Source organism: Fusarium proliferatum, assembly GCF_900067095.1.
Source record: "Fusarium proliferatum ET1 genome assembly, contig: FPRO_scaffold002, whole genome shotgun sequence".
NCBI classification, from domain to species: domain Eukaryota; kingdom Fungi; phylum Ascomycota; class Sordariomycetes; order Hypocreales; family Nectriaceae; genus Fusarium; species Fusarium proliferatum.
The window spans coordinates 4561130-4586885 of record NW_022194791.1 but is presented as its reverse complement, the minus strand read 5'-3'; the positions used below and the strand labels follow the sequence as shown (position 1 = coordinate 4586885).

Sequence of the window (25756 nt, the reverse complement as noted above, 5' to 3'; positions counted from 1 at the left end):
ATCATCTAGACCCGTTATCTCTGGTTTCGTGCCTCTAGCCTCTAGCCTCCAGCATGTACTTCGAAACGCCCTCAACAAGATAAGCGTGCTCCCCCTTGACAGCCATCATCCTCTCTTTCATCCGATCCCCATCCTTCTTCATACAAATCAACTTGCACAGCGCTCTCCACAACGGAGTATCAACCTCTTGCGTAGAAGAAAAGACGTCCAGCACAACGTCCTCAAACTCCTGGGTAGCCTCCCAGTCGGTCCATGTCCTATTGACCCAGCGATTTCTGGCAGCCGTGTAGAAGCGATCTTGGCAGAGGAGCTGAAGAGCGGGGATGTTGTATTTATGGGCCATGATGCAGAGATTCATAGCGAGGATTATCTCGTGCGGTGAGTCAGAGGGTGACTTGGCTGTGGGTTGGGTCTGTGCCGGGGCGGGTGTAGTTGACAGTAACCTATTTGATCGTCTTACAGGGCGCTCTGGCACATTATCTTTAGCAATGTCTTTTTCGATGGGACAACGAGGATAACCGCCGAGTCTATCTTGAATCTCCTTCGCTCTCTCAGCCTCATGCGATGTCATAGGCTTTTGAGTAGTGTATGTTCCAGTGTAAAGAAACTCGAGTAAATGCTGAAAGACTTCTGGGTCTTCGTCTAGAGTCAAACATCTAAAGGTGCGCTTCTGCGACAGGTCAGCGAGAGCATGCGATAGATGGGAGATCGCGTACCTTAGGCGGGGTTGTGAATGCCTCCGCAAACCATTCGCACTGCGTACACACAATAGCACGATGAACCTTGAACTCGCGACCACCGCAGACGATCGATATGTCAGAGTAGGCGCCATCAAAGAGAAGCTTGTAAGAAGAAGCGCGTACCGAGGAAGCGCAGAGCTCATCCACTGTGTATCGCTCTTCAGTATCCATTTCTTTAGAATGATCGCTGAACTGAGTTTTCGGGGTATGAAATAATTCGGGATCCATTTTGGACATAGGAATATCTTCCTGAGCCATGTTGAAATGATACACGAGTATGAGTGATGATATGTTTGTTTGTTGTGGGATGAAGGAGAGGAAGAGTTTGGCAGCAAGCGACGGCGTGGACTTAAGGGAAGTGAGCTGAAATCAGGCGAGAAGAACTTTGAAGGACATGAGCAGCATTTCACAGAAGCAACTACCCGCAGCAAATCACGGAAGGCGCTGGCAGTAGATGTAGGCAAGAATGTCACTGCCCGTCGCTGTTCAGTTTGTCACTCAATCAAGCCCGTAAACATCCACAAAAGCTTGTGATTTCCATGTTTGCATGTATCTCTGATGAATATGCAGCTGCTTACTTTCCAATGTAAGCTTTGCTAAAAAGCTTTTCGCAATACTGAGTTGTCGGAGGTTAGGGTTGCTAGTTGTTTCATTATCGGGGCCGAATGGCATAAATTGTTTGCTGCGCAAGGTTATGCCAAACGGCACATGAGGTCGTTTGCAGCAACCACTTGGCGTCCGCAGACACTCAGATCGATGTATAAGATACGCAGAGAATTGCAGGATCACTGCAAGCCGGACCTCCGGGAGCAAGAAGACACCGGACCTTTTTGTAGGATGTCAAAATAAACTCAGCAAAAGACATCCTAAATTTAGGTAGTAAAGGTATCCTAAATTTATGCAAATTTACCTAAGTCTTTTTGTCATTTAGGATCAAGGTCCTGAGTTTTATTTCTTCCCCTACCTAGCCAGAATATCCTGGTGACACAAGCACTCATGCAAGCCCGGCATCTTACGTTGACGCAAAAAAGATTGCCTGTCGCGCATAAGTTTTGACACCCTCATCCGCCAAATCCTCATCCTCAACCCGATCAAACCTCCACTTCTCAGGCAACATATTCATAAGCATCTCTGCGACCTCAATACTCCACTTCTCCCAAAACGCCTGTATGTCCGCAGTCCAACGACACGTAGCGTAAAAGCCAATGCCTGCCAGGACAATCGCGATGAAGCAAGGTGCCAGCACTGCCGGCTCGGGCCACCGCGTGACGACAAAGTACATCGCCGTGCCAGCTGCGCCAGCCCAGATGCCAAGATGCACAAGGAAGATGAAGAGCAGAAGGAAAGTCAAAATTATGAGGACGAACAAGCAGCGGATGAGGAAGAAGAAGATATACCCGGCGATAGCACGGTTGCCGACAGAATTGAGACGGTGCGATGCAGACCGCGACTTGGGCGTGAAGCGGTTCAGCATCGTTACACGGACGCGCATGGCAGAGAGTCTGACGGAAGGCGAGCGGACAAAACTGCGAATGAGATAGGTTATGAGAAAGACTAGGCCGAGAGAGAGACCCCATGTCCACATCTTGGGCGGTGACTCAGTGAGTTCTGCGACTTGCATGGAGAAGACGGATGTGATGAAGGACAGGGGTATGAAGAAGAATGCGAGTTCGGTGAGTTTGTTAATACCAGACGTTTGATCGATGACGAGAGATGATTGGGCGATGCCTGTTGAAGCGACCAGGAGATTGAGCGTTTGTTCTGAGCGTGACTGCAGGGATTGGAGATCAGCCGTGAGCTCGGCCATCTCTTCCTCCAGCTTTTCAGGTAGATTAAGAATATTCTTGGACTTTCTGATATGGCCGATCCACTCACTAAGCTCCTGCAAAGTCGACCTTATCCACGCTACATTCTGTCTTGTCATTGTACCAGCAGCTTCGAGCAAATGAATGTGCAGGTCTGCGCCAAGATCAGCATCAACATGATCCTGCATCAACCGGAGTTCGGCTAGGAGCTGCCACATATCATCGAATGGGAGTCGCGTGAGGATAGACGGAATCATCGAATCGTCCTGATTGAGCGTGCTCGTGGGTATCTTGCTTATGTATCGGTACACAAGATCAAAAGTGGATAGCGAGTACTTGCGCGCAAAGTCGCGATCGCGTAGTAACTGCTGACGATGTTTGTAGGCCTTTCGGAGCGACTCTCGATACTCTTCGTCGAACTCGGAGTCGCTGGAGTATTCTGAAGCGGTGTCGTTGCCTTTCTCATTGACAGCGATTGACTGTTCATGTTTATTCCTTCTAGCTTGTGCTCGCCTTCTCCTGGCTTCCTTCTTGTCTTTCTTCAATTGCTTCTTTGAAAAGGTTGGCGGAGGTGGATCCAGGTACGTCTCATCGGGGTCAGCGACACGCCAAAGCTCTTCATCCGTGTACGACTCAAACTCCATGGCTCGAGGCATGAATGTTAGAGATGGTGTTGTCTCTTTGGTCTTGTCGTGCTGCATAGTTCGTGGTGGGTCAAAGACCAGGATAACTGCGCGTGTCAGTCAATGTTACCAGTCTTCCCTGGACATACTTACTTGTCTTTCGACCCTCCTTGTCAACACTTGACCAATAACCCAAGCCTTCAGGGGCCATGACTCTGAGATCTCGATTGCTCCAGTAAGTTGGGTTCTGCGGTAGCACAGGGTGGAACGTGCTGTAAGGACGATACACATTCGATGTCTTGGCTCTTGTCGATGTGCCTTCAATCTCGTGGCCACTAGATGTTGTCGGAACCTCAAAAGCACTCAAGCTCTTCTTTTTTGCCTTTTCCTCTTTCTCTCTCTTCTCCTTCATCTTCTTCTCTGCGCGCTTTTTTCTCTTGTCGGTCAGAAGTAGTCCATACTTGTCAAGAACAACATCTCGTTCAATTGTCCAACGTCCATCAGAGATGCGTTTCGCAATCTCATCCTCGTAGAAACCCTTGCGCCCGAGGTAATGAAGGAGACCAAGCCGACCCCAACGAAGATGTGCCCATTCACGAGTCTTGGTTCTCCGTGACAGGTTCCATTCCGTTCGCTGACCGATCCCCGGGAGAGGACGATGACGGAAACGGGTTTCTTGTTCAGCCCAGTTCATCCACGTTGCATTCTTCAATTTGAGACCACTGTCACTTGCGCAGTACCCTGAGGCGATGAGATGTTCGTACCAGAATTCGGGATCTACCGCGTACAATTGCCCCAGCACACCCATGACGAAGCGACTCAAATCGCTGACCATAATGACTCGTACCTGGGAGCTCTCCGATCTCGAGTTGAGAGCCACCGCGAGATCCTTCTTTGTGGTGACAAGTTCGCTCTTCTCCACGGTCTCATCGGCGAAGTAGTCCACAATTGAAATGGCCACAGACTCCAGCCCTTCGAAGCGCTCTCTGCGAGTGACATTGAGCCAACGTGGATCCCACCGAGCACGATTATCGAGATCGTTCATGTATAACTCGGACATTGTCTCTATCCAAAGCTTCAAGTTAGAAAACTCCTCCTCATCGGCACCCTGGTCTAGAACCCCTTGCCGAATGGCCTTTGCAGAGGTATCCATGTCGCGCCGACTCCCAAAAGACATCGGATGCGGTACATTAGGTCGTTTCTCGGGCTCTTTGCTTGGATCAGATGAGTCGCGTGACGCATTGAGGTCATACTCAAGGGAGTTGCGCGGGACAGAGTAGTTTGGCTTCCATCGCTGCGAGGTTGGCCAGTCAAGCTCATAACTGCTGAGCCGCTCCTCGTCCGTGACGCCGCGACGCTTTCGATTGAACATGGCAGCGCGACAGGACAGTGTTAATTGCGTATCGTGATGGAGAAGGGGGAATTTTCAGCCTTGTGGCCATCCCAGGAAATTAAGCAAGGGTCACTTGCATATGGAACCCCGATTGATCTTAGCCCGGTGGGGGAGACCCCTGTAAATCATGGCATCGTAGCAATTGCATTGTCCGACTCTGTGCATGAGATCAGGTAGGTTTCGCTCTTGAGAAGTTGAGGCTGTGAATCGGATTGGCGAATATTAGTGTCATGACTTGAACTTGGTAAGCGATAATTAGAGTCGGTTGATGAACGATCAGAATGCCCAGAGTTTCGGGCAACAGTGGAGATCCCGCTTTGTTCCACCTGAGCTTGGCTCAACAGGACAGCAACTGGAATTCGGCAAACATTGACAAGGACCTGGTAGTGCTCGAGCTACCTATTCTCTAACCTTTTCGCATACTCAACGGCAGCTGTTTAAGGTATGTAGGTCAGAAGAACAGTGGCATGATGCCGATTTAATTACCGAGATATGATACTGGCATTTCTTTGCTCTCTACTACTGGTCTCGATCCGTCTACACTGTTCAATTTACTTACTTCAAAGTGTTGATGACCGCATTGTATGACGAGAGACCTCTCATTTATGTACCTTTTAAGCCTAAAGTTTGAATGTCTGAGGTGCTCCAGCACCCACTAAAAGGTCACTATATTCCAGCCACCACAGAGATCACCCTAGGTAACATTCAGTAACGTGTTGGTCGTCGATTAATCACCATTCTCCTCCAATCCTTTTGATACCATAAGAGCACTGCATGTATGCTTTAACCTTGACACTGCAGTTACTGTTGACTACCTAACGACATGAATATCGCGACCTGGACTTCTTCGCAAGAGATCCTTGATGACAAATGGAACAGAACAACCTCAGACGATGGACCGTTATCAAGGAGCAGAGGAAAGTTCCTGGTAATTGGTGCCCACCATCAGCGATGTACGGTGCTTAGCCAATGGGCTGTGCCGGAATTGAACCTGATATGCCAGAAAGTTCAATAATAATGCTTTCTAATCTTTATTTATTCTTTCAATGGTGTCTCGCTTCATCCAGTTTGGCAAATGGCACTTCATCAGCCAACTCCTTGTAGTGAGTCCCCCCACCGTAATGCAACCTAAGTCAATGCTATAAATTAGTGCTTGCCAACTAAGCCACAGGGCGGCACCGCACGGCCTATTACAACACTTCCGAAAGGACCCTTTTACACCACTAGGTATCTCATGTTAGTAGAATGGCCCATTAACTGGACTGCGGAGGCGAAGGGCCACAGGAATAGGCCATGATCGGCCCGGGTACAACTTTTGGGCGGGTGCAGCCAACAAAGTACAGGGGCAGGGAGGCCTGTTGGTTGCTGGCGTGTTTCGTTGATGGAGGTGTTGGTTTAAGCGCTCACCTCCCCGCCCGCTCAGAAAGCTTTCACTCCTTCAAACCATCCTTCTGTCTCATCCGAGTCCCCAATATGCCTTCTTGCACTATGTGTGCTCCAGTTCTTCAACAGGCAACATCTCTGGAGACATTGCCTCCAGAGGTTTTGCTTCCTATCGTCAAGAACCTTCCTGGCCTCGACACACTTTGGGATCTCATGCGGGCATCCCCTCATGTATGGCGCCTCTTCAACAACCATGATGTTGCCATTGTTAACGCTATACTCTACGGCCCCAACGCGATTCTTACACCCGAGATTGCAAACGCTGTGCGTGCTGTCTTACTTGTACGCTCAAATGCCCACCCATTTCGGAACCTTTACGATCTACAAATCCGCTTCCTGCGGTCGCTTTTCCCTCAATCAACATTGGGTGATTCGGGAAGCAATCCAGACCCTATCATTGTTGACCGTGAGATGATATCTGCAGCGGCGCCTCCCACGGTGGTCGTTCGATCGGTTGTTGCAACAGCCGCCCACATAAATGCTCTTGCTCAAGCCTTTCTGACATCATGTCTTCAACGAGTGCGAGATCCTGGCTTCAGACCACTACATCTTGTTAATCCAGATAATCGCTACACTAGCTTATACAGACCCGACCCAGATGGAAAGCGCATTCGGGCCTGGGACCAAGTGTTTGAGGGCGAGCCTGTCAAGGTGACTGACGCGGGTCAACCCACATGGGTAGAGGAGATGCGAGCTATGCGTGCTCTATGGATTTTACAGCTTATTGGCGAGATCAAGAGCCAGAAGGAAAGCTTGGGATGGTCGACCGAAGATTGTGAGAAACTCGGTCGTATGGAAGCTGCTGACTTTGCCGGTGCCATTGAAGGCAACCCGGCTATGGCGTCTGAAGAGGTCAGATCTGTGATGGACTATCTGGGGACGCTTAATGATCTGGCTCAAGAGACGTATTACCGTTTACCCAAACCTCCCAGGTTTACGAGATGGATTACAGCGCCCCCCAACATCAGCCCTCAGTTTGCAAAGGTTACCCATCGCCGCAAAAACGGCAGTACTTTCACCCGGATTGAGAAAACCGAGGACTATAGCTGGGGCCGGACCAAGGAGAACCTGGGATACGATGCCCCCGGCATGTCCATCTTCAAAAGTCTCAGCAAGCCTCGCCATCACCCCATCGGCGGTGCATCCCCAATCGAAGGTGTCAAGTTCAACTCGTTCCGCCCTCTCGGCTTTGCCTTCTGGGACGCATGGAGGATGTATCTTTTGGGCATGCACTCGCCAGTTGGTAAACATTGGTATGGGAATGACACATTCTATTTCTTCGCCTGGGAAAGTGTCTTACCTTGTGACGAGGTTGCGAGCATAAAAGCCGGACTGAGAAAGAGATGGAAAGAGGAGCTGGAGGAGCGCCGAGAAGCACAGCGTGCAAGCTGAGGAATAGTTGAAAATTTGATGCCGATAGTCGAGTATGTTTCTAAATATGGAATGGGAACTCTAATTTTCCATACTTGTTGTCGACGTACTTCTGATACCGCATAACAAGTTCGCACGCAGACAAGCAGTAGTTCCAAGCCAGCACCCAATCGGTGCTGGTACATGGACAAACCAATACGTCAAACGAAAAGGGCGACAAGGCTGCAAACATCTACAATGTAAGATGAAGAACAACAGCTGTAGTAAGCACCAGTCTATGCTACAGGCAAGATTATACAAGTCTCGAAACGATGTGATCGTAAACTGAGGATGCAAATATAGGCTTTTTGATCCAAAGAAAGCGTTTGGCTAGATCCGTTACAAAAAGACACCCCAATCTCCCATCGCCTCTTACCAACTAGTAGCCTCATCAAGGGTTGACAATATACATCAGCATCATAACATTCCACTGCTCGTGGTCCTCCCCAACCTCAGTCTCAGTGACTTCGAAACTTCCTTCCGGCACAAACACGTCGATCCTTTTGATAGTCTTCACCCCAAGCCGTTTCTTGTGGTTGATCAACATGAAAGCTGCGCCCGCTCCATTAGGACTACCAAGGATGGCGGGGAACTCCTCTTTGTCCTTTGCGGAAGTGAATGTTATTTTGTTCTTCCAGGTTCCGATTGTCTTCTTGTTTCTTCTTGGGTTTCTCTCGTGTCTGGAGAGAATGGCCCTGAGTATTATTTCGAGAGTAGCGTAATTCGCGATCTTGGAACGAATGAAGTACTTCAGATCTTTGACATCACCGTCAGCTTCAGTGCAGACCCTATCCTATTACCCGGATCAGTTAGTACATAGAAGGCGTTATGTTGATGAGGATTGAGAATGGCCCGAAGTACTTACCCATTGCATCCAGGTAGCATCACTCCACTGGCATCTTGTCAGCTTGGCGCAGGATGAATCGTAAGGGGCATAAGTCCGTCACCTTTTTGACATGAGTAACTGGCTTCTTGCCATCATCATTTCCGGTAGCGGAGACGGCATAATTGACATCAGCAATTATGACACCAGGATTAACAGCAAAAGAGTTTCTAAAGTAGGCACCGGTATCCTATGAGCGGCATCAGTAGACTGGCCTTTTTTACCTAGAGCCACACAGCAAGGAATATCTGACATACCTTGCCGCTTGTTCCGCTCGCCAAGTCCCCCGGATTAGTGGTTGAGATGATTCCTCCCGACGTGTGCATCCAGCTCTGATGATGAAGATCATCAGATACTCCAAGAGCCGTCAGAGCTTCATTAAGATAGTCCTTGAAGCTGGGCTGGGGATCCGACTCTATTTCCCAGCCTTCATTCTCCTCTATGCCAGATTTCTGGAGGTAGGATGGTGACTCCATTGACTTTCCATATTCCTCCTCGAGCTCCTCTTGTGACTTACCCATATCACAAAGGAGCCCTTTGCCCTTATCGAAAGCCTTCTTGAAGACATCGACTTTGGCATCCTCTCTTTTGATAAGAGGATCAAGGGGTAAAGAGTTATGAAAGTCATCGTCGAGGCCAACAACAGGAGAATTCCAAGATGATAGAGGGAAGGATGGGGTGAAAGAGTAATGGAGAAGCAAAAGTGACAAAAGAAGGAGTGAGACTGAGCTCAAAGCAACTCTGCCTGGTATATTACGCTTTGCATGCATATTCAATGGCTGTAGCAGGGTACGACGGAATTGTAAATAATCAAAGGAATATGCATGGACCTGCTTCAAATTTTCTGAACTGGCAATGGAAACATAGTTATAGAACAGTAATAACTGAAACCTCGAGACTCATAGAAGACCTCGCTTGTCTTTTCCTTATTGCAGCAAGTTTGAAGGAACGGCAGTGCAAAGGTCGAGCTGGCATAATCGCTACATTGGATGGGGGCGGTTGGTTGCGTTGTTTCATTGATCCTATTGCGCCTTGCGGTGCTGGTCGAACCTTACCAAAATCAGGTCATGAGGCTTTTTCTGCCACTCCAAGAAAGGGTCAAAGATAGCGTGGGCGTGTTGTTGGTTGTGATCTTGAGATCTTCAGCGGCGCTTCAAGTGGTGCTGTGATTGGTGGCTGCAACAACGGAGCCGGGCCGCACCACGGACTCGGGCGTTTCATATACAACGTTGGTAGTTTATATCGGGTCCGTGAGGTTACACTCGAGGATTCTTTATCCTGTAAGCTTAAACCAACAGCATCGGATGTATGCCGCCTTGGGAATAGAGCCAACAGCATCATATCATCATGTCGTAACAAGGCAGACTCTTTGCTTGCCCTCCAATGAGAGAAGCACGAAATGACTCTAGCAATGGGAATTGGTTCCTGCATGATCCGACTGCAGCCACTTCTTATTTTTGCTCTCTGCCCAGGCCCATGCCTTGGTCCCCAATGCCTGCGTTATTTACCGCGGTCTACCGCGCGGAAGGGTCGGCATCAATGGTATCATTTGCTACCACAAGCGCTCTTCTTCAAGGCGAATAAGGTCACTATTTGACCGTAGTTTGAGTAGCGAATCACTGAAGTGAAAGCATGAGTATTGAAGGCCGTTCTCAGCAAAAGCATACCAGAGCAGTCAAATCATGCTGAACCCACAGTGATTGATCAATCTTTGTCGTGCCATGGCCCTAATTTCGAACTCATTGGAGTTGAATGCTACTCTGTGTTGGTTCAATGAAGCTGATCTTCATAATCAAAGCGCCCAACGCGCTCGAGTCTTGTGGGCATTTCGGACAGCCGCAACTCCGTCCTATCCTTGAATGATCTAATTCCGCCGTAGGATCCTCTTGCATGGATATTCTGAGGTATTTCAGAACCAACATCAAGCTCTAAGTCGTTCGGTGGATGCCATTCTCAACCAACACAAGACGCAGCCGACTTGACCACCAAGGCACACTTGCTCACGATAACAAAAGGGTCCAATCAAGAGCTGAACATGACTCACGATCGACAATTTTAGAATCAAAAGAAGAAACCTCCGCCTCATTTCTCCTGCGCCTTTCTAGTGTGTTGTCAAATATCCTGGAGCTAACAACTGTTCATCAACAGCACTAATGAAGCGGAAAGATGTCTCCGAGGCGAAGTCAATGATAGTTGGGGGCCGTGGTACCTTTGATGGAAAGACTGATAGATAGATATGTTTCTTCCCGTTATAAGATTTGACTTATAAGAAGAAAGGAACAAAGTCACTTATGTTTGTCATCAATGGTATTGCCATTCTATTCACATCAAAATACTGCAATCTATCTCTATCTCTATCTCTATCTCTTGAATCGTCAATAGCACCACTCCTCATGCCGCCATTCACGCTTCAGGGCACCATCACGGTGTTGATGGTGCTCGTAGCACTCATTTCGCCGCTTGCTTCAGCACTTCCTAGTCTTCGCATACTGCCCCTCGGAGACTCAATCACCAAAGGCAACGGCTCAAAAGACCAAAAGGGCTACAGAAACCGCCTCCGTGAGAAACTCATAGGTCGCGGTACTTCAGTAGACATGGTCGGCAGCTTGAAGCACCCTCCCACTGGCATGGCAGACAATGACCACGAAGGCCACAGTGGAAAGGTCCTTGCTCAGATCAATACCTACTGGAAGCTGTCTATCGCAGCACGCCCTAACGTTGTTCTCGTACATGCCGGCACAAACAACATGGACCTAGAGGTTGACCTTGAGGGCTCTCCTAACATGCTGGCGTCCATTATTGATGGGCTATTTCAGAATGCTCCAGATACCACGGTTCTTGTTGCTCCTGTCATATGGGCAAATAACCCCAGAATGCAAAAGAACACTGATCGCTTCAACCCACAAGTCATTTCCATCATTGAGGAGAGACAAAAGGCTGGAAAGCATATCCTGGAAGTCCCAATAGACATCAATGCAGGTGATCTCTCAGACGAGAAGCACCCAAACGATAGTGGCTATGAGAAGATGGCCGACGCTTGGTTGAAGGCAATCCTCGAGGCTGACAAACGAGGCTGGTTGAAAGCACCCACCAAGATAGACGCTGCTGGTCTTCCTGGCGTTGGTCTTGGTGTCGGTGGAGGAGCAGGAGGCGCTCAAGAAGAAATCGTGGGTAAGATCTGGAAAAAACAAGGAACTGTCTTTGAAGGCTTCCGGACATGGGATTCTGTCGAAACCATCAGAGGTTCTGCTGAGAATTCCTCGCGCGAAAAGGTCATTTTGGCTGATCTGAACGGCGATGGTATCGCTGATTACGTCCTTGCTGACAAGGATGGTAAGATACGAGCTTGGATCAATGGAGGCAAGCCCAATGACTGGAAGAGCATTGATTATATCAACCCAGACTGGAAGTCCATCACGGGCGACATGATCCGTCTTGCCGATGTGGATAACGATGGAAAGGCAGATCTCATTGCTCTATATGAAGATGGCGCTGCCAAGGTCTGGAAGAACGTGGACAACGGAAAGAAGTTTGAGTCCCTCGATTCCAGATGGGCAACCGGTCTTGTGTCTCGAGACAAAGTTCGGTTTGAGGACATTGATGGTGACGGATATGCTGACTATGTTGTCGTGTACGAGGGCGGCGCTGTTAAGTGGGCGCGTAACACGCACAACAATGGCAAGGACAGCAGCAAGAACTGGGAGACTGAAACCACTATCGCCCCGGGACCAGCGGGTATACCTCAAGACTCTACCAGCATCCGAGACATTGATGGTGATGGGAAGGCTGGTGAGTGTTAAGTATTCTGATAGACGCACTGATATACTAACTCGGCGCAGATTATCTTGTCATATATCAAGGCGGCGCTGTAAAAGCGTTCCGCAACACTCTGAAAGAAGGCGGCCGTAACTGGGATGACTTGGGCACAATTGCCCCTGGCATAGAGGGTGTCACAGGCGAAATGATCCGTTTTGCCGACATGGACGGTGACGGCTTGGCTGACTTCCTTGCTGTTGCCGACGACGGAAGCATCCGCATGTGGAAGAACCTTGGTATCACCGGAACCAAAGGCCAGAGCATCCGCTTCGCCGACTTGACAGGCGAAGGAAGAGATGACCTAATCTCTGTCGACTCTAGAGGACGAGCTCGGGCTTGGATCAACAAGGGCGACAACAAGTGGGAGGCAATCGGTGAGATCGCGCCGGGTTTTGACGAGGATCTCTCCGACTCGCGCATTGAGTTCATCGATGTCAACGGTGATAAGCGCGCTGACTACTTGATCATATACGGCGGAGGAGCTGTCAAAGCGTATCTCAACAACGGCAACCTGCCTGATCCTGGGAATAGACGCATCTGGCAAGATGGTATTACTATTTCTCCAGGCGTCGGTGAACCAGGGAGCAAGGTCCGGTTTGCAGACCTTGATGGCGACGGGTACGCAGACTTCCTCATCCTCTACGAAGGCGGAGCAGTCAAGTACTGGCAGAACAACAAAAACATACCACCCAGGAACGGCGGCCGCATCTGGAAAGAGGGTATTGTTGTAGCCACTGGCGTTGGCGAGCCCGGCAGCAAGGTCCGGTTTGCGGATCTCACAGGAGATGGCAAAGCAGACTATATCGTTCAGTATGATGGCGGCGCTGCTCGAGGATATCGCAACAATGGCAAGATTCCGATTGGTGAAGGGCGCAAGTGGAATGACATGGGGACTATTGCAGCAGGCGTCAGTCCCCAGGGTCCCGTCCATTATGCGGATATCAATGGGGATAGGAAGGCTGACTATCTCGTTGTCTTTGATGGGGGCGCGGTAAATGCGTATCTCAATAATCACGACTGGGCGCCGAAGCTGCCGGATAATCCTGGTCAACCTATTCCTGTTGAGCCTGGTACTGGAGGAGGAGGAGGTGGTGGTGGTGGTGATGGCAGCGGTGACGGAGGTAATGATGAGGGCGGCGACGATGGAGGTAACGGCGGAGGTGGCAACGGCGACGACGACGGTGATGGAGGCAGTGACGGAGGCAACAATGGTGATAAAGACGTTGTCTACATTGATCCCAAGATCTGGGACTCCAAGAACCCTACAGCAGGTTGTCAACCACCTTGTACCCTCATCCTCCCGCCATGGCCACTCTCATCCAAGACGACGATCAGTTTCCCTGTCATCACTGAGACCTTCAAAGAGACCTGGCCGGAGACTACCAGCGGTGTTATCAAGTACGGCACGACGACCATCACTGTCAAGATCACACTGCCGCCTCTTGTAACTTCCGAGATTGGTGTGTCCAACGTGATACTGACAGAGTCAACGTCCATATCTGTGCCTGTACGCGGCAGTGTTATTCCATCTCCAGTCACATTGACCGAACCAACCCACGGCATTACCTACACCTACAAGCCTGGACCCCTTCCTACTGATGATGTGAAAATTGGGCCTCCACCAGGCATCGCTCCGGGTGTCATCATCACCGCGGGACCACCTGGACCTATCTGCAAGTCTGGCTGCGGTAAGCCATGTCTGTTCGGTTGTGCCCCAGGTGGAGGTGGAGGAGGAAGTGGTGGTGGCTTGATCGGGTGCATTGGTGGAGGATGTCCTGGGCCGGGAGGAAACTGTGTTGGACCTGGATGTGAGAAGAGCAATGACGATGATAATGACGACGACGACGACGAAGATGATGATGATGACGATGATGAGGACTGCGCTACAGAGACAAACACCGAGTGTCATCAAGTCTGCACGACAAAACCATGCGCCACTGTCTGCAACACATATCTCGGCTGCGACTGCACAACCTCTCAAGTAACCGACTACTGGGTGTCCTGCGAATCTTCCTCATGCACAACTACGTCGACTGAAGTCATCACAGGCTGTTTCCTTACAGCAACAGCTACAACCACAGGAGCCTCCTGTCCTCTCACCCCTGTCGACTATGGTGATGACTTCGGTGATGACAACAACGCCCTCGGAAACTTGGGTTCTACTTACAAAACAACCTTTTCAGCAAGTGTGATCGTCAGTTCAACACCATACCCCGTCAACGACGGATATGCCACCGTTGATAGAACCGCTTACTCCATCCCCGGTGTCGAGTCAGCATCAAAGACCAAGATGCGAGGAACATCAGCGGTTATTCTTCCCTCCTATGTCGGCACTACCATCTCGGTCACTATCAAGGGCATTTCCTTCATCACCACGTCTTACCCGAAGGCGACGACAACATTTGGAGAGACAACCACCACAGAGCCATCGGAAACTACTACCTCATATCCGACCAATACGGCCATCAACGAAGGTGAAGCCTACTGTTACGAAGGGGACACAAACTATGTGGAGTTCACCAAAGACGAAGCACGGCAAGTTATAGGGTCATTCTGCGACTCTAGCTACACGCTTGACCCCGGTAACACATTTGGTCAGAACGTGGCTCTAGAAGAAGATGGCTACACAGTTATCGTGTCAGCCAAATGGGCGCCGGATCAGAGCGGCTGCGGAGATAAAGAGCCGTTCTCCTTCTCTGAAGATGATTGGAACCATGATCTTTGTTTGGGAGGCTGGACTGCTGGCTATTCGTGCCCAAACGATGAGGAAGATCGGCAAAGCAGCTATGGAGGCGCGTATGTTCTTGATCCTCCCGAGAATGGCGGCTGTCTTCTCTTGAGCTTGTATGCATATGATACATCGACTATGCGGCTCAAGGCTCTGCCAAAGGGGGCTGAGTCGCTGATACCGCCGGTGATGAATGTGACGCACATGGGAGAGAAGAAGGAGTGGATTGCGAACGAAAAGTCTGATGGCCGCAGAATGTGGCCAGTAGCTGAGGGCACGACACATCGTGGGAAACCATCGACAACCGGTGTGGTTCAGACTAAGAATTTGTCATGATATCCTCCTATAGAATCATTTGGTTCTTTTGCTCTTAGTTCATAGGTTCCTTTGTACACAATATTATTTGTTTCTCCTCCAAGCTTCATGCGACTACATGACTTCTCAATTGCCCTGAGCATTCTTCCACCCTCTATCCTTTATATGTTTTACTAACTCGCTCTGTTTCAAGGCGCTCATGAGACTGGGGTGAGAGATGAGCGTCCTTCACCAGTTCGAGACAAAGATGAGTCTCTCATTGCACGCCTGACTCTCCTATCCCTAATCTTCCGCCTGATACACACCCAGCAGCAACCGACAATCATTAGAAACACGATGATAGGGAGTCCAATCATGAGAAACCACACAGCCGAGGTGCTGATATAACCCTGGCTCTGGTCAAACCTTTCGGTTGGACGGCTGTCATCGGGGAGTGTCTCGCCTGGTTTCCAATGTGATACCCTCTCACCATCTGTCAAAGTAAGTGGCATCGGCGTTAGATCAGACCTCTCAGACGAGACCCAGGATATAGCCCAGGCTTGGTGAACCATAAAAGTCCCATCCAGCGCGCTTGCATCTTGGTAACCGGATAAGCCCGACAGTGCTGTAGTCGTTGTGTCATCGTCTTGGGTCATGCTTGTCGTCGCCTGGACCCATCGTCCACAACCGCTAGTAAAGAAGTCTTTGGCGACGTAACCACCTCGATCAAAAGGATCGAAGGTGAATCCGCTAAATGGTTCTATTAGTCTCTTTGCTCTCTGAGGTGTAGGATGCTCCCGGGGGTTTGAACCTTTCGCAACAGTATGCTGTCGAGACTGCTAGAGGGCCTCCAGAACGAGACATTTCCCAATAATCCCAGCCAGAAGGACAAACAGCGGGACTGAAGGTGAACAGAGAGTCAGCCTCGCCGCTCCCCCAGCCCGAGGGGTAGCATGAAGTTGGAGGTGCTGATACCAGAACAGGATAGGTAAAGGTGCCATCCTGAGTCCAGAGCAGGCTCGTTTTTGTCCAGCTAGGCTGGCAACTATTAGGCGGCGAGAATGGAGTAGTCAGTGCGATGCGCTCTACGGTTGTCGCCGTATTCATGGACGAGGATGGTGTGGCATTGACAGACATGATTGATGGGAAACCCCTCGAATAGCTTTCGCCTATAGATTCTATACAGAGACGAAACACTGAGAAAATACGGTTGCGAGTTGGCTGTGGGAGGATTCATGAGAATTCATTGCTGTGGCTGGTCTTGTTGTTGGTTTGACCTCACATATCCTTGCTAAAACGACTGTGTGTTTACCCGAATGGCCCGATGAGGCATGCTGCTCGGCCCGTTTGCTTGATGCTGGACAGGGTATGGTGCGGCTGTGCTGGTCTTCATTTTGTTTCAGATCTGTTGGTCAAAGACTATGCAAGGGTTTATGCGACCGATTGGTTAAGCTTTATGGTTAAATTGTTTCTCTGAGAGTTGGGAGTCATAATAGAGGTCGTGATGATGAAGACTGAGGAAGAACAAGGAAAAGACGATGAAGTAAAGACAAATGTCGTGAAAGCAAGGAAAGTATTATTGGTCGTGTTGAACTAAATAGAATATAAAGGCAAACGCATCAGTCACTAAATGAAGGCCTCATAGAGGTACGAAGGAATCCAGTCCATCATCCAACCAGCAGTCATTAATCCCAAGAGTTGACGTCGTCTCCGAGTGCATTGTCGACACAGAATACATGCCAAGAACCACCTCAAACTTGGAGCACCTCTCCAAGGACAACTCTAGTAGTAGATAGGGTTCTTAGGATCAGTGAGATCAAAGATAACAACACTGTGCGGTCGCGCACCACCACGAGTCTTGGTAAAGATCTTCTCAAAGTCAATGGTACGGTTGAAGCTAAGCGATCCATCATCGTTGATGTCAATCCAGTGACCCTTGTAATCACCAGGAGTGTTGACGATAGAGATCTGTAAGAGTCAGCACAAATTCATCAAAGAGCACGGAAACCAGAACTTACATCTCCAGCCTGAACAAAGTAGCCGGTAACGAGGAGGTTCTTCTTATCAGGAGAGATCTTAACATAGTGAGGTCCGATGATGGGCTGCTCCTCATCAGGATCATCAAGACGCTTGACGTTGTCGAGGTCAGAGATGTCGAGAGCGGCGATGTGGTTGCCGAGCGTGATGGTGAAGTAGGCGAATTTTCCGTCGTCGGTGATGTCGGAGTAGATGGCGAGAGAGTCCTTGGCTTTGTCACCGAGATCGTAGAGGAGTTCGGCGACACCCTGGTTGCCCTTGGAGTCTTTGCGGAAGGGGTAGATGATCCAGACTTGGCCGGGGCCAACAGCTCTGTAGACGTGAGTTAGTATCTGGTGAATAGCGTGGTGTTGAGGGACTCACGTAGCTAGAGCGGCACTCTCCTTGTTACCGGGGATGAACTTGACATCTTGAATACCTTGGCCCTGTGACTGTTAGCTATATTCACGTCTTGACTCGAGCAACTCACGTTAGGAATAGTGATAGTAGAGATAATCTTGCGAGACTTGAGATCCCAAAGTCGAAGTGTATCAGCCTTCTTAATACCAAGAGTCGGCTTCAGAATCGTGATCGGAACAACAAAGTCAGAAGTAAGGATAATGTTCTTATCAAAGTCCACACTCAATCCATGAGGAGAGAACTGCTCTCCAAGAATGTTAAGAGTACCCTCAACATCCTCAGGCCACTCATGGATGATATTGCCATTGGCATCAGTCTCAATCAGGCGACCGGGAGATGTACCGACAGCACTGCCCATGTAAGTGATGAAGAAACCACCGTCGGGCTTGGCGCGGATCTCATCGACGATGGAGCCGAGAATACCGCGGTTGCTGTGGTCGAACTTGGGATGGTATGGGTCCGAAGTGTCGAAGTAGAAGGCGGTGTCTTGGGTCTTGAGAAGAGAGAGAAGACCGCCTCCAACGAGGGTCTTGCCATCAAGGGAGCTACCTAGATGGTGAGGTGAGTTACCACTGGTGTTGACATCAGTGATGTCAATGATTTCACCAAAGGTGTCCTAGTCTGTTAGTACATCTCCCACTATCAACTCAGCAAACTTACATCATCAAGACTGGCAGTGACCAAGAAATCAGCATGCTTGTTATCACCAGCACCAGTCCAGAAGTAGCCTATCTTCTTGGGCTTGATGTTGGAGACCTTGAAAGGGGGGCTATCCAACGGAGGAGTAGGAAGCTGGAGAATAGGCAGGGGAGGAGCGTTGTCAGCAAGAGGCTCAGTAACTCCTGGGATCTTGGGGATCAGAGGAGGGAGGCTGAGACCTCGTTTCGCGATGTTGGCGGGTGATGCCGAGACTTGAGAGGCCAGGGCACCTAGAAGGGCCGTGATGGAGATGAGAGAGGGCATTGTGGAGGAAGCTCAGTGATGCTGGTGGGAAGTGAGCAAGTTGATGGTGTGAGCTGATGATGAGAAAGTTTGAGGGAGTTTCCAAGGTGTTATATACCCATCTTGGTTCCGCCTTGCCACAAACTCCTCGAGTCATCAAGTTCATTCTCCAAAGTCCAGCATCCACCAACCTTCACGACTTCACTCTCAAAAATTGTATCATCAAGCCTCACAAAGACACAATTGAACCTCATGATGAGTTTTCTTCTGCTACGGCTATCGCAATTTCCTTCTCAGGACATTTTCCTCCTCAGTCTTGTCTGCTCTTGTCTAGCTTGGTTGATGTGCTGGCAAGGAGGACTTACAAACACGCAGCGGAACTGAACTACCCGGTGACTACAGGACTGATCTGCAAAAGTCTAGCCAGAAAGCATCGATCCCTACTCTCGGACTTCTTGGACTGAATTACCGACCTCCCGATCGTCCGTGGGATGGCAGTGGTGGGTTGTCGGTGATGCCCCTGATGGTTGTCAATCTGGCATAGCTGAGTCGCTCATTTACCCGGTTGGGAGCATTGCATTCTCCTAGGGTTACCTTGAGCTGAGACTTGCATGGCTAAGGTGCTTGATCACGCTTTTTCTGGGCGCTTGGCATGGTTGGCAATGGTTGAGTGTCTGTTGCTTCCCTCAAGAGCAGCTACTCCTAACACAGGGGTCACGGATGGCATCACGCAGCGACGCATCAAAAGAACAACTCCAAACACTACTCAATTCTCGTTCTTCAGGTTACAGGCGATTTTGAGATGAAGTTGCAAATTCTTTGCATGTATTTCCACCCATTGAGTTCAAGCTTACCCGAGATAAGGTTCCTACACAGTCCCATCCCACATATCCGGGATATTTGGATCAACAGCTCTAACGAATGACATCAGTATCGCGTGGTATTAACCATTACAACTGAGACAGCCTTGCACTTACAAGATCATACCGCAGAATTATCCACAAGGCAATCAACATCAGCCTTGACCCATTAGCTCGGGCGCGCTCAGCTACCCCTGACACGAATCCCCGGCAGTTGGAAATACCGGTGGGGGTAACAGACTAAACATCTCCTTTGGGAAATGACTTATACAAATTGTTTCCTACTAGACTGCATCTGTGGGAGATCTTCAGAGTGCTTTGACTGGCTGGGAAGACGTCTTGTTAGTCTGGATTGCGAGTATGATCCTTGTAAGGCTGCGAGCATCCACGCCGAGGGGCCGTGGCGAGCCATTCTGAGCTGCGAAGCCCATAAACTACAGGGGGAAAAACGATCTTACTAAGCTATTTGGACTTTTTGTGTATAGCCAACAAGTGTATCAATACCAGAGGCATCAAGTCACAAGAATGCTTCGATCGCGATAATCAGGAACAGGCCGAAACCCGGCAAATACACTATCAATTACCATAAATGTATGCTTATAGCGTGGGGCCCTGGTTCGTCCAAACCCACGTTGAGCCGCACTAAAACAGGACGGATCGATCACGTTAAATCCACTAATTATGTCGTCAACCCCAGATCTGCATTAATCCTGGCCCGCTATCGCGCTTATATCCGTCTTGGCAGGCGGAGTGCCGATCACCGTAGCGCCTGGCTGTGATGGGGTGCGTGCGGTAGAGGGTAACACTGAACAAAGATCAAGGCACAGGCCAAATGCCACGAAAGGTTTGACTGAGAAGATGTTTACAGAGTTCATTAATTACAAATATTTATGATTTTAATTGATGTCTTTAAAATAATTCCTGAACTGAGTAATTTCTTTTGTCACATTGCAGCAATTATCTGATGTTTTCTGAACGTTCAAATGGTCGAGTTCAGGGTAAGCAAACGCCATTCACACTCAGATTTCGTACAGTAATTTCCTTGATAGCTTCATGCAGCTATGCCGATCATTGTTTCTTTTAGACAGCCCGACTTATCGTAGTGTCATTTGTGTAAGTGTCTAGGGTGTGATTGCCATTCAGCTACGCCTCTCGTAATTTCCCAGTTTGTTGGATGTGTCTGTATGCATGATGTCGTGATGGAGCTTGTGTTGTTGAGGGTATAAGACGTCGCCGATGAGACAGAAGTCTTTATCCTTCTACCTTCCTCATCTATCCTCTCATCACTCCCCTTCTCCAACTTATTCGTCTTCGGGTCCTCCTTTATCATTATCATGAAGGGCGCTTCGCTCTTCTCTTCCGCCCTGGCTCTATGCCTTGGGTCCAACATCGTTGCTGCAGCTCCAAAAGACACTCAGCAACCGGGCTTTGACAAAGGCCAACCCTATGATGGAAAGGGCAAAGGTGCTGTTCTTCTAGGTAAGCTACCACATGTCTTGGTCTCTAATTCTCACCACATACTTACGCAGTGACTAGGCGGCACAAACAAGGAGCTTGACCTCCAGAACCCAGACAACCTTGGTCAGCAACCCACTGACAACGGTGTTGTTCCCAATCTCAAATGGAGCTTCTCCGACTCCAAGACTCGTCTCTTGAAGGGCGGCTGGGTTCGTGAACAGGTCATCCAAGATCTGCCCTCCAGCCATGATATCTCTGGCGCTCAGCAGCATCTAGTCAAGGGAGCGATTCGAGAACTTCACTGGCATAAAGTCGTAAGTATAGCACTTCAGCCTCAATCATCAAGTACTGATTCAACAGGCCGAATGGGGCATTGTGTACAACGGCTCCGTCCTCATCTCTGCTGTTGATGAATTCGGGCGATATCAGGAAGAAGTCCTCAACTACGGTGACATCTGGTACTTCCCCAAAGGTGCAGCTCATACCGTCCAAGGTCTCGCCGATGAGAACGAGTATCTCCTAGTCTTTGACGAAGCCGACTTTGACAAAATCGGGTAAGTCACCTCTACACCCATACATCACACAACACCACTAATACAAGCCAGCACCACCTTCATGGTCGACGACTGGATCAACCACACTCCAAAGTCCATCCTCGCCAAAAACTTTGGCGTCAACGCCTCCGTCTTCGAAAACGTCACAGCCCCCAACCCCTACATCCTCCCCGGCACACCCACCAAGCACAACGTCACCGACGGTCCCGCCGGCAAACTCTCGGGAAATAGCTCCTTCGTGTACCGCACATTCCAGCACGACCCTGAAAAGATTGGCGGCACGGGCGGTAACTTCTGGAAGATTGATTCAACTAATTTCCCTGCATCAAAGACTCTTGCTGCTACCTTTGTTACGCTTAAGCCGGGTGGTTTGAGGGAGTTGCACTGGCATCCTAATGCGGAGGAGTGGCTGTACTTCCACCAGGGTAAGGCGAGGGCGACGGTGTTTATTGGGAATGCGGCGGCGAGGACTTTTGACTTTTCGGCGGGTGATACTGCTGCGTTTCCTGATAACTCTGGGTAAGTTTCTTGTGCCTGTGCGTGAAGATGATACTGATGCTGGGTAGGCACTACATTGAGAATACTTCGGAGGATGAGGATCTTATCTGGATTGAGGTCTACAAGTCTGATCGTGTTGCCGATATCTCTTTGACTCAGTGGCTTGCTTTGACTCCTCCGGATGTTGTCGCTCAGACTCTCAATGTGTCGATTAGCTTTGTTGAGAGTTTGAAGAAGGAGAAGCAGGTTCTGATTGAGTAGTCACACCAAATGACTGTGATGGTGCTACGACGGGTTGATCTGATGGCTTTTATTCTAATCTTCGTGACTTATCTATATAATTTATGTTCTATTCTAGCCTGCTTCCTATGTAAGACCGCTCGACGATGACCATGAACTTGAGGCTAAGCTCAACACGGATCTCATGATCACGATGACTCCTGCCCATTAATAGCCCTCCCACAAGGTCCATTACTGTAAGTCCACTCCACACCAACACCACTGTCAGTTCGATAGGTTAACCAGTTAATCTGCGCCGAACAAGCATCATCACTAGGCGTCAAGTACAACCAGCACGATGCACCACCAGCACTTGACCGACTCATCAAGCAGTTCTGTTTCTTCTGGCATTCAACACAGCATGCATACGCGCTGTTAAGACCAGAGATGTAAATGGGTCTGTTGGCCACCCAAGCGTCAAAGTCGGCGATTCTCTTGCCGCCGTTGGCCGTGCTGGCGAGATTGTTGGAAGAGCAGGCGGCGTAGAAGGGGTCTGCGGGGACGATGGCTTCAATGGTGACTAGGCATATTAGCACGACTATTCCATTGTAGGTTTGTGTACTTACCAGTCTCAGGGATCGTCTGAGTCTGAGTCTTCTGAGCAAGGTTAACCCTCAACGCAGTAACAGTCTCCGTCTCAGTCTCCGTGACCTGAGGTCCATGTTTCGTCACCGTGATAGTCATAAAACTCGTCGTCTTCTTCGTTACAGTCTTAGGGTTGAGAGTAATTCTCGCTCCCTGGACCGTGGTAGTTATGGTCTTTGTCGTAGTGGAGGGAATCTTTTTGGTGCAGTCGATGCGCTGGAGATATGCGGTGGTAGCTCGAGGTACTGGACCTCTGGCTTTGACTCTGGCGATGTAGCCTTGGACTTGTTTTATCGGAGCGAAACCTGATGGTGCGGTAATTGTGCTGGTGGTGTACTTTGTCGTGGTTGTTGAAGATACCGATGTTGAGGTTCGTGCGAGCATCACCACCCGATTCGTGGTTTGTATATCTAAACACTCAGCACTATTCAAATTACTTTTATTTACTTCAGTAGACTCACCAGTCTCTGTCTCAGTGGCAGTTTCGACATCCGAATCAACGCTTGTCGTAGTCAGCTTGATCACAGTCTCTGTCTCGGTGGTAGTCTTGGCCTTGGGCACCACAACGACATTGACTTTCCGAATGACCTTCTTAATAACTGTGATCTGGTTCATCACTGTAGTAGTAGCCCGCGGGACTTTATTTGAAGCGACACTCTTTGTGCCATATTTGCTTTGACAGATAACATCGGTTGTAGCACCGAGGGCCTCTGTGCCAAAGGCGAGCAGAAAGATGATGGACTTGAGGGCAACCATTTTGCCAGATCAAACAGAATAACAATCACAGAAAAGAAATTTAACTCATACAGAATTGATTCGACTTATATACACCGCAGAAATCAGACCATTTTCTCGACGTCAAGCTGTTCTATAAATGTACCAATATTGAATGCGCTGGCTCGATTTCCGGGGTCATAAATGCCAAGCCAACAGCAACATAACCAACAAACCCCGTAAGCGAAGAGACTATTAGATGCACGTTTATGTCCGGTCCAATAGGGACTCAATCCAGTCAATTCAACACAGCTGAAGACCTCAGACCCTGGAAACTAAGCTACGTGTAGGATTAGACTATTGAAATCTAGGTCTCGTGATTTCCTCGACTGTGTATAACCAACGACTGTGAGGTTTCGTATGGGAGAAGTTCCCGAGACTTCCGTGAGAGTTCAAGAAAGCTGAGATACTACGAGGGGATATTAATAAAAGCCCTCTGAACTTGACTCAATTTACCTGAATCCTATATCATGTCGAATGAGGATCCTGAATTCTAGTCCCTTGTCGTGGTCAAAGTACCTCTGTCCTCGTCTTGCAGCGCTCTGCACATACCCTTCTCACCGTCCCACGCATCTTTCACTTGACATGCATATTTGTATTCCAACGAATGTTGACTTTACGCATGAAGAGATGCCAAAAGCGGATGTTTATTGAGGATGCTCAGGGAAGTGAAGATGGTGAGCACTTGGAGAGAGGGACAAAGAATGATCGACTTGGTGGTCATCCAAGACGGGACCAATCGCAGTTAATCGCTACACCTAAAATCGCTTTACCTATTATAAATAACACAACGCTCCGTCTCCCCAGAAGGCCCCTAGGAATAATCCCAAAACTCCCCAAACAAAGTAGGCAACTTTTGTGCCCGCGACGCAGCATAGAACTCTAACCGTTTAGGACCGTCACTGACCTTGAAGTGAATCGAACATGATCCGGAAAACATCTCCCACGAGGTGATGATTCGCACGTAATTGAGGAGCCAAGCCATGGTCTGCATATGCTCTCGCGTTTGTTCGTCACTCTGCCAATATCGTAGCTTCCTGGTAACGTACCACTGGTCACCTTGTTTGAAAACTCCATCGGAAACAGAGCCAGATACGCATGTGCAGATTCCGTCGAACCATAACAGAGGGATTACATTAGGCCAGTCAGGGCGGGACCCAACGCCGGTTTGGAGTATTCGTGCAAAGCACACTTTGTTTGACCGGGCAAAGCGTACAAGGTGGCCAGGGGAGGTGACGAGTAAGTTGAGACCTCCAAATGAGTATTCCAGAATTTGATGTTGTCCGATGGTGGTTGGCGACGGCGATGGTGATTCATCCTCTTGACTGCCGCTAGAGGGTTTCTCGTCCTTAGAGAGTGAGATACAAAGCGTATCACTGACCACAGACGCGTCGATTACGAAGCTCGAGGTCTGAGCACCACTGATCCACGAGTAGATACGGTTTAAAAGATCGCTTTGGGCGATGATGTCGACATGACCACATGTCCAGTCAGGATTAGCAGCTTTCATGGCCTGGAATACGACCGCAAGCGGGTGACTGGGGTGCTTTTGCAGTAAAGAAACCTCCCTGTACTCTCCTGGAATGCAGGGGGGTTCTTGATAGTTGGATCTCTTGTGGACGGTGATAGGTTTACGGGTCTTATTGACCTGCAACTGTCAGTCCGGTTTCTTTGGGGGTCAAGTTGGATCTTAGCCGCACTGGTTTTAGTTCAAAATCTTCTTTGTCATCGTCGGTCCAGAAGTAGACTACTTTGGGTAGGTATTTGTGTTTGTTTAGTATTGGGAGAAGAACCGGCGAAACGTTGATGGGAGAGACGTAGAGTGTATATAAAGGATTACCGATATTCTGCGGTCCTGCATGGTTGGCCATTTTGGATTGTGACTGGAAGTGACTGATGACGTATGAATTGATGATGAAAGAATGTTGGATGAATGCAGAGATGTAGATGTAGATGCAGATGTATAAACTACCTACTAACCTCTAAGGTAATGGAGAGGTAGAAAAGGAAGATATCGTACCCCCATCTCCTGGTTTAGTCGTAGTGGAGGTAGGCACAACCGACCAGGAATTAATAGGTAGGAGGTTCACAGATGTAGAAGGAGCTTTAAGCTCTGTTTGAGCAATACGCTTCTACCAAACCTTCCATTACTGCGAGATGTGTGGAAAGAGATGGGTAGGTGGCTACTAGAATTCACTCAGTCGTGCGGCGACTTTGCTATCCTTGCATCTGATA

General features: G+C 49.2%; 10 protein-coding genes across 10 annotated transcripts; 3 read left to right on the top strand and 7 right to left on the bottom strand.

Moving 5' to 3' along the window:
* Window positions 1–34: 34 nt before the first annotated feature.
* FPRO_02265 (uncharacterized protein) lies at window positions 35–998 on the bottom strand (the record flags this gene model as incomplete). The annotated part of the gene is made up of 2 exons (XM_031227653.1): window positions 35–670; window positions 717–998. The coding sequence occupies 2 exons, from the start codon at window positions 996–998 to the stop codon at window positions 35–37; spliced, it is 918 nt and encodes a 305-aa protein (XP_031078068.1).
* A 754-nt stretch (window positions 999–1752) lies between these two features.
* FPRO_02266 (uncharacterized protein) lies at window positions 1753–4540 on the bottom strand (the record flags this gene model as incomplete). The annotated part of the gene is made up of 2 exons (XM_031227652.1): window positions 1753–3275; window positions 3322–4540. The coding sequence occupies 2 exons, from the start codon at window positions 4538–4540 to the stop codon at window positions 1753–1755; spliced, it is 2742 nt and encodes a 913-aa protein (XP_031078067.1).
* A 1494-nt stretch (window positions 4541–6034) lies between these two features.
* FPRO_02267 (uncharacterized protein) lies at window positions 6035–7396 on the top strand (the record flags this gene model as incomplete). The annotated part of the gene is made up of 1 exon (XM_031227651.1): window positions 6035–7396. The coding sequence occupies one exon, from the start codon at window positions 6035–6037 to the stop codon at window positions 7394–7396; it is 1362 nt and encodes a 453-aa protein (XP_031078066.1).
* Window positions 7397–7805: 409 nt separating this feature from the next.
* FPRO_02268 (uncharacterized protein) lies at window positions 7806–9067 on the bottom strand (the record flags this gene model as incomplete). The annotated part of the gene is made up of 4 exons (XM_031227649.1): window positions 7806–8207; window positions 8280–8306; window positions 8362–8487; window positions 8555–9067. The coding sequence occupies 4 exons, from the start codon at window positions 9065–9067 to the stop codon at window positions 7806–7808; spliced, it is 1068 nt and encodes a 355-aa protein (XP_031078065.1).
* Window positions 9068–10690: 1623 nt separating this feature from the next.
* Window positions 10691–15177, top strand: FPRO_02269 (uncharacterized protein; the record flags this gene model as incomplete). The annotated part of the gene is made up of 2 exons (XM_031227648.1): window positions 10691–12086; window positions 12137–15177. The coding sequence occupies 2 exons, from the start codon at window positions 10691–10693 to the stop codon at window positions 15175–15177; spliced, it is 4437 nt and encodes a 1478-aa protein (XP_031078064.1).
* A 176-nt stretch (window positions 15178–15353) lies between these two features.
* On the bottom strand, window positions 15354–16272 carry FPRO_02270 (uncharacterized protein; the record flags this gene model as incomplete). The annotated part of the gene is made up of 2 exons (XM_031227647.1): window positions 15354–15885; window positions 15947–16272. The coding sequence occupies 2 exons, from the start codon at window positions 16270–16272 to the stop codon at window positions 15354–15356; spliced, it is 858 nt and encodes a 285-aa protein (XP_031078063.1).
* Window positions 16273–16917: 645 nt separating this feature from the next.
* FPRO_02271 (uncharacterized protein) lies at window positions 16918–18534 on the bottom strand (the record flags this gene model as incomplete). Its single annotated transcript, XM_031227646.1, has 5 exons — window positions 16918–17103; window positions 17154–17484; window positions 17536–17597; window positions 17642–18187; window positions 18232–18534. 5 exons carry the CDS (start codon window positions 18532–18534, stop codon window positions 16918–16920), a joined length of 1428 nt encoding a protein of 475 aa, XP_031078062.1.
* Window positions 18535–20707: 2173 nt separating this feature from the next.
* On the top strand, window positions 20708–22144 carry FPRO_02272 (putative oxalate decarboxylase; the record flags this gene model as incomplete). The annotated part of the gene is made up of 5 exons (XM_031227645.1): window positions 20708–20852; window positions 20910–21145; window positions 21192–21385; window positions 21437–21904; window positions 21952–22144. The coding sequence occupies 5 exons, from the start codon at window positions 20708–20710 to the stop codon at window positions 22142–22144; spliced, it is 1236 nt and encodes a 411-aa protein (XP_031078061.1).
* Window positions 22145–22311: 167 nt separating this feature from the next.
* Window positions 22312–23503, bottom strand: FPRO_02273 (uncharacterized protein; the record flags this gene model as incomplete). The annotated part of the gene is made up of 2 exons (XM_031227644.1): window positions 22312–22682; window positions 22729–23503. The coding sequence occupies 2 exons, from the start codon at window positions 23501–23503 to the stop codon at window positions 22312–22314; spliced, it is 1146 nt and encodes a 381-aa protein (XP_031078060.1).
* An 832-nt stretch (window positions 23504–24335) lies between these two features.
* On the bottom strand, window positions 24336–25392 carry FPRO_02274 (uncharacterized protein; the record flags this gene model as incomplete). The annotated part of the gene is made up of 2 exons (XM_031227643.1): window positions 24336–25169; window positions 25222–25392. 2 exons carry the CDS (start codon window positions 25390–25392, stop codon window positions 24336–24338), a joined length of 1005 nt encoding a protein of 334 aa, XP_031078059.1.
* Between the last annotated feature and the right edge of the window lie 364 nt (window positions 25393–25756).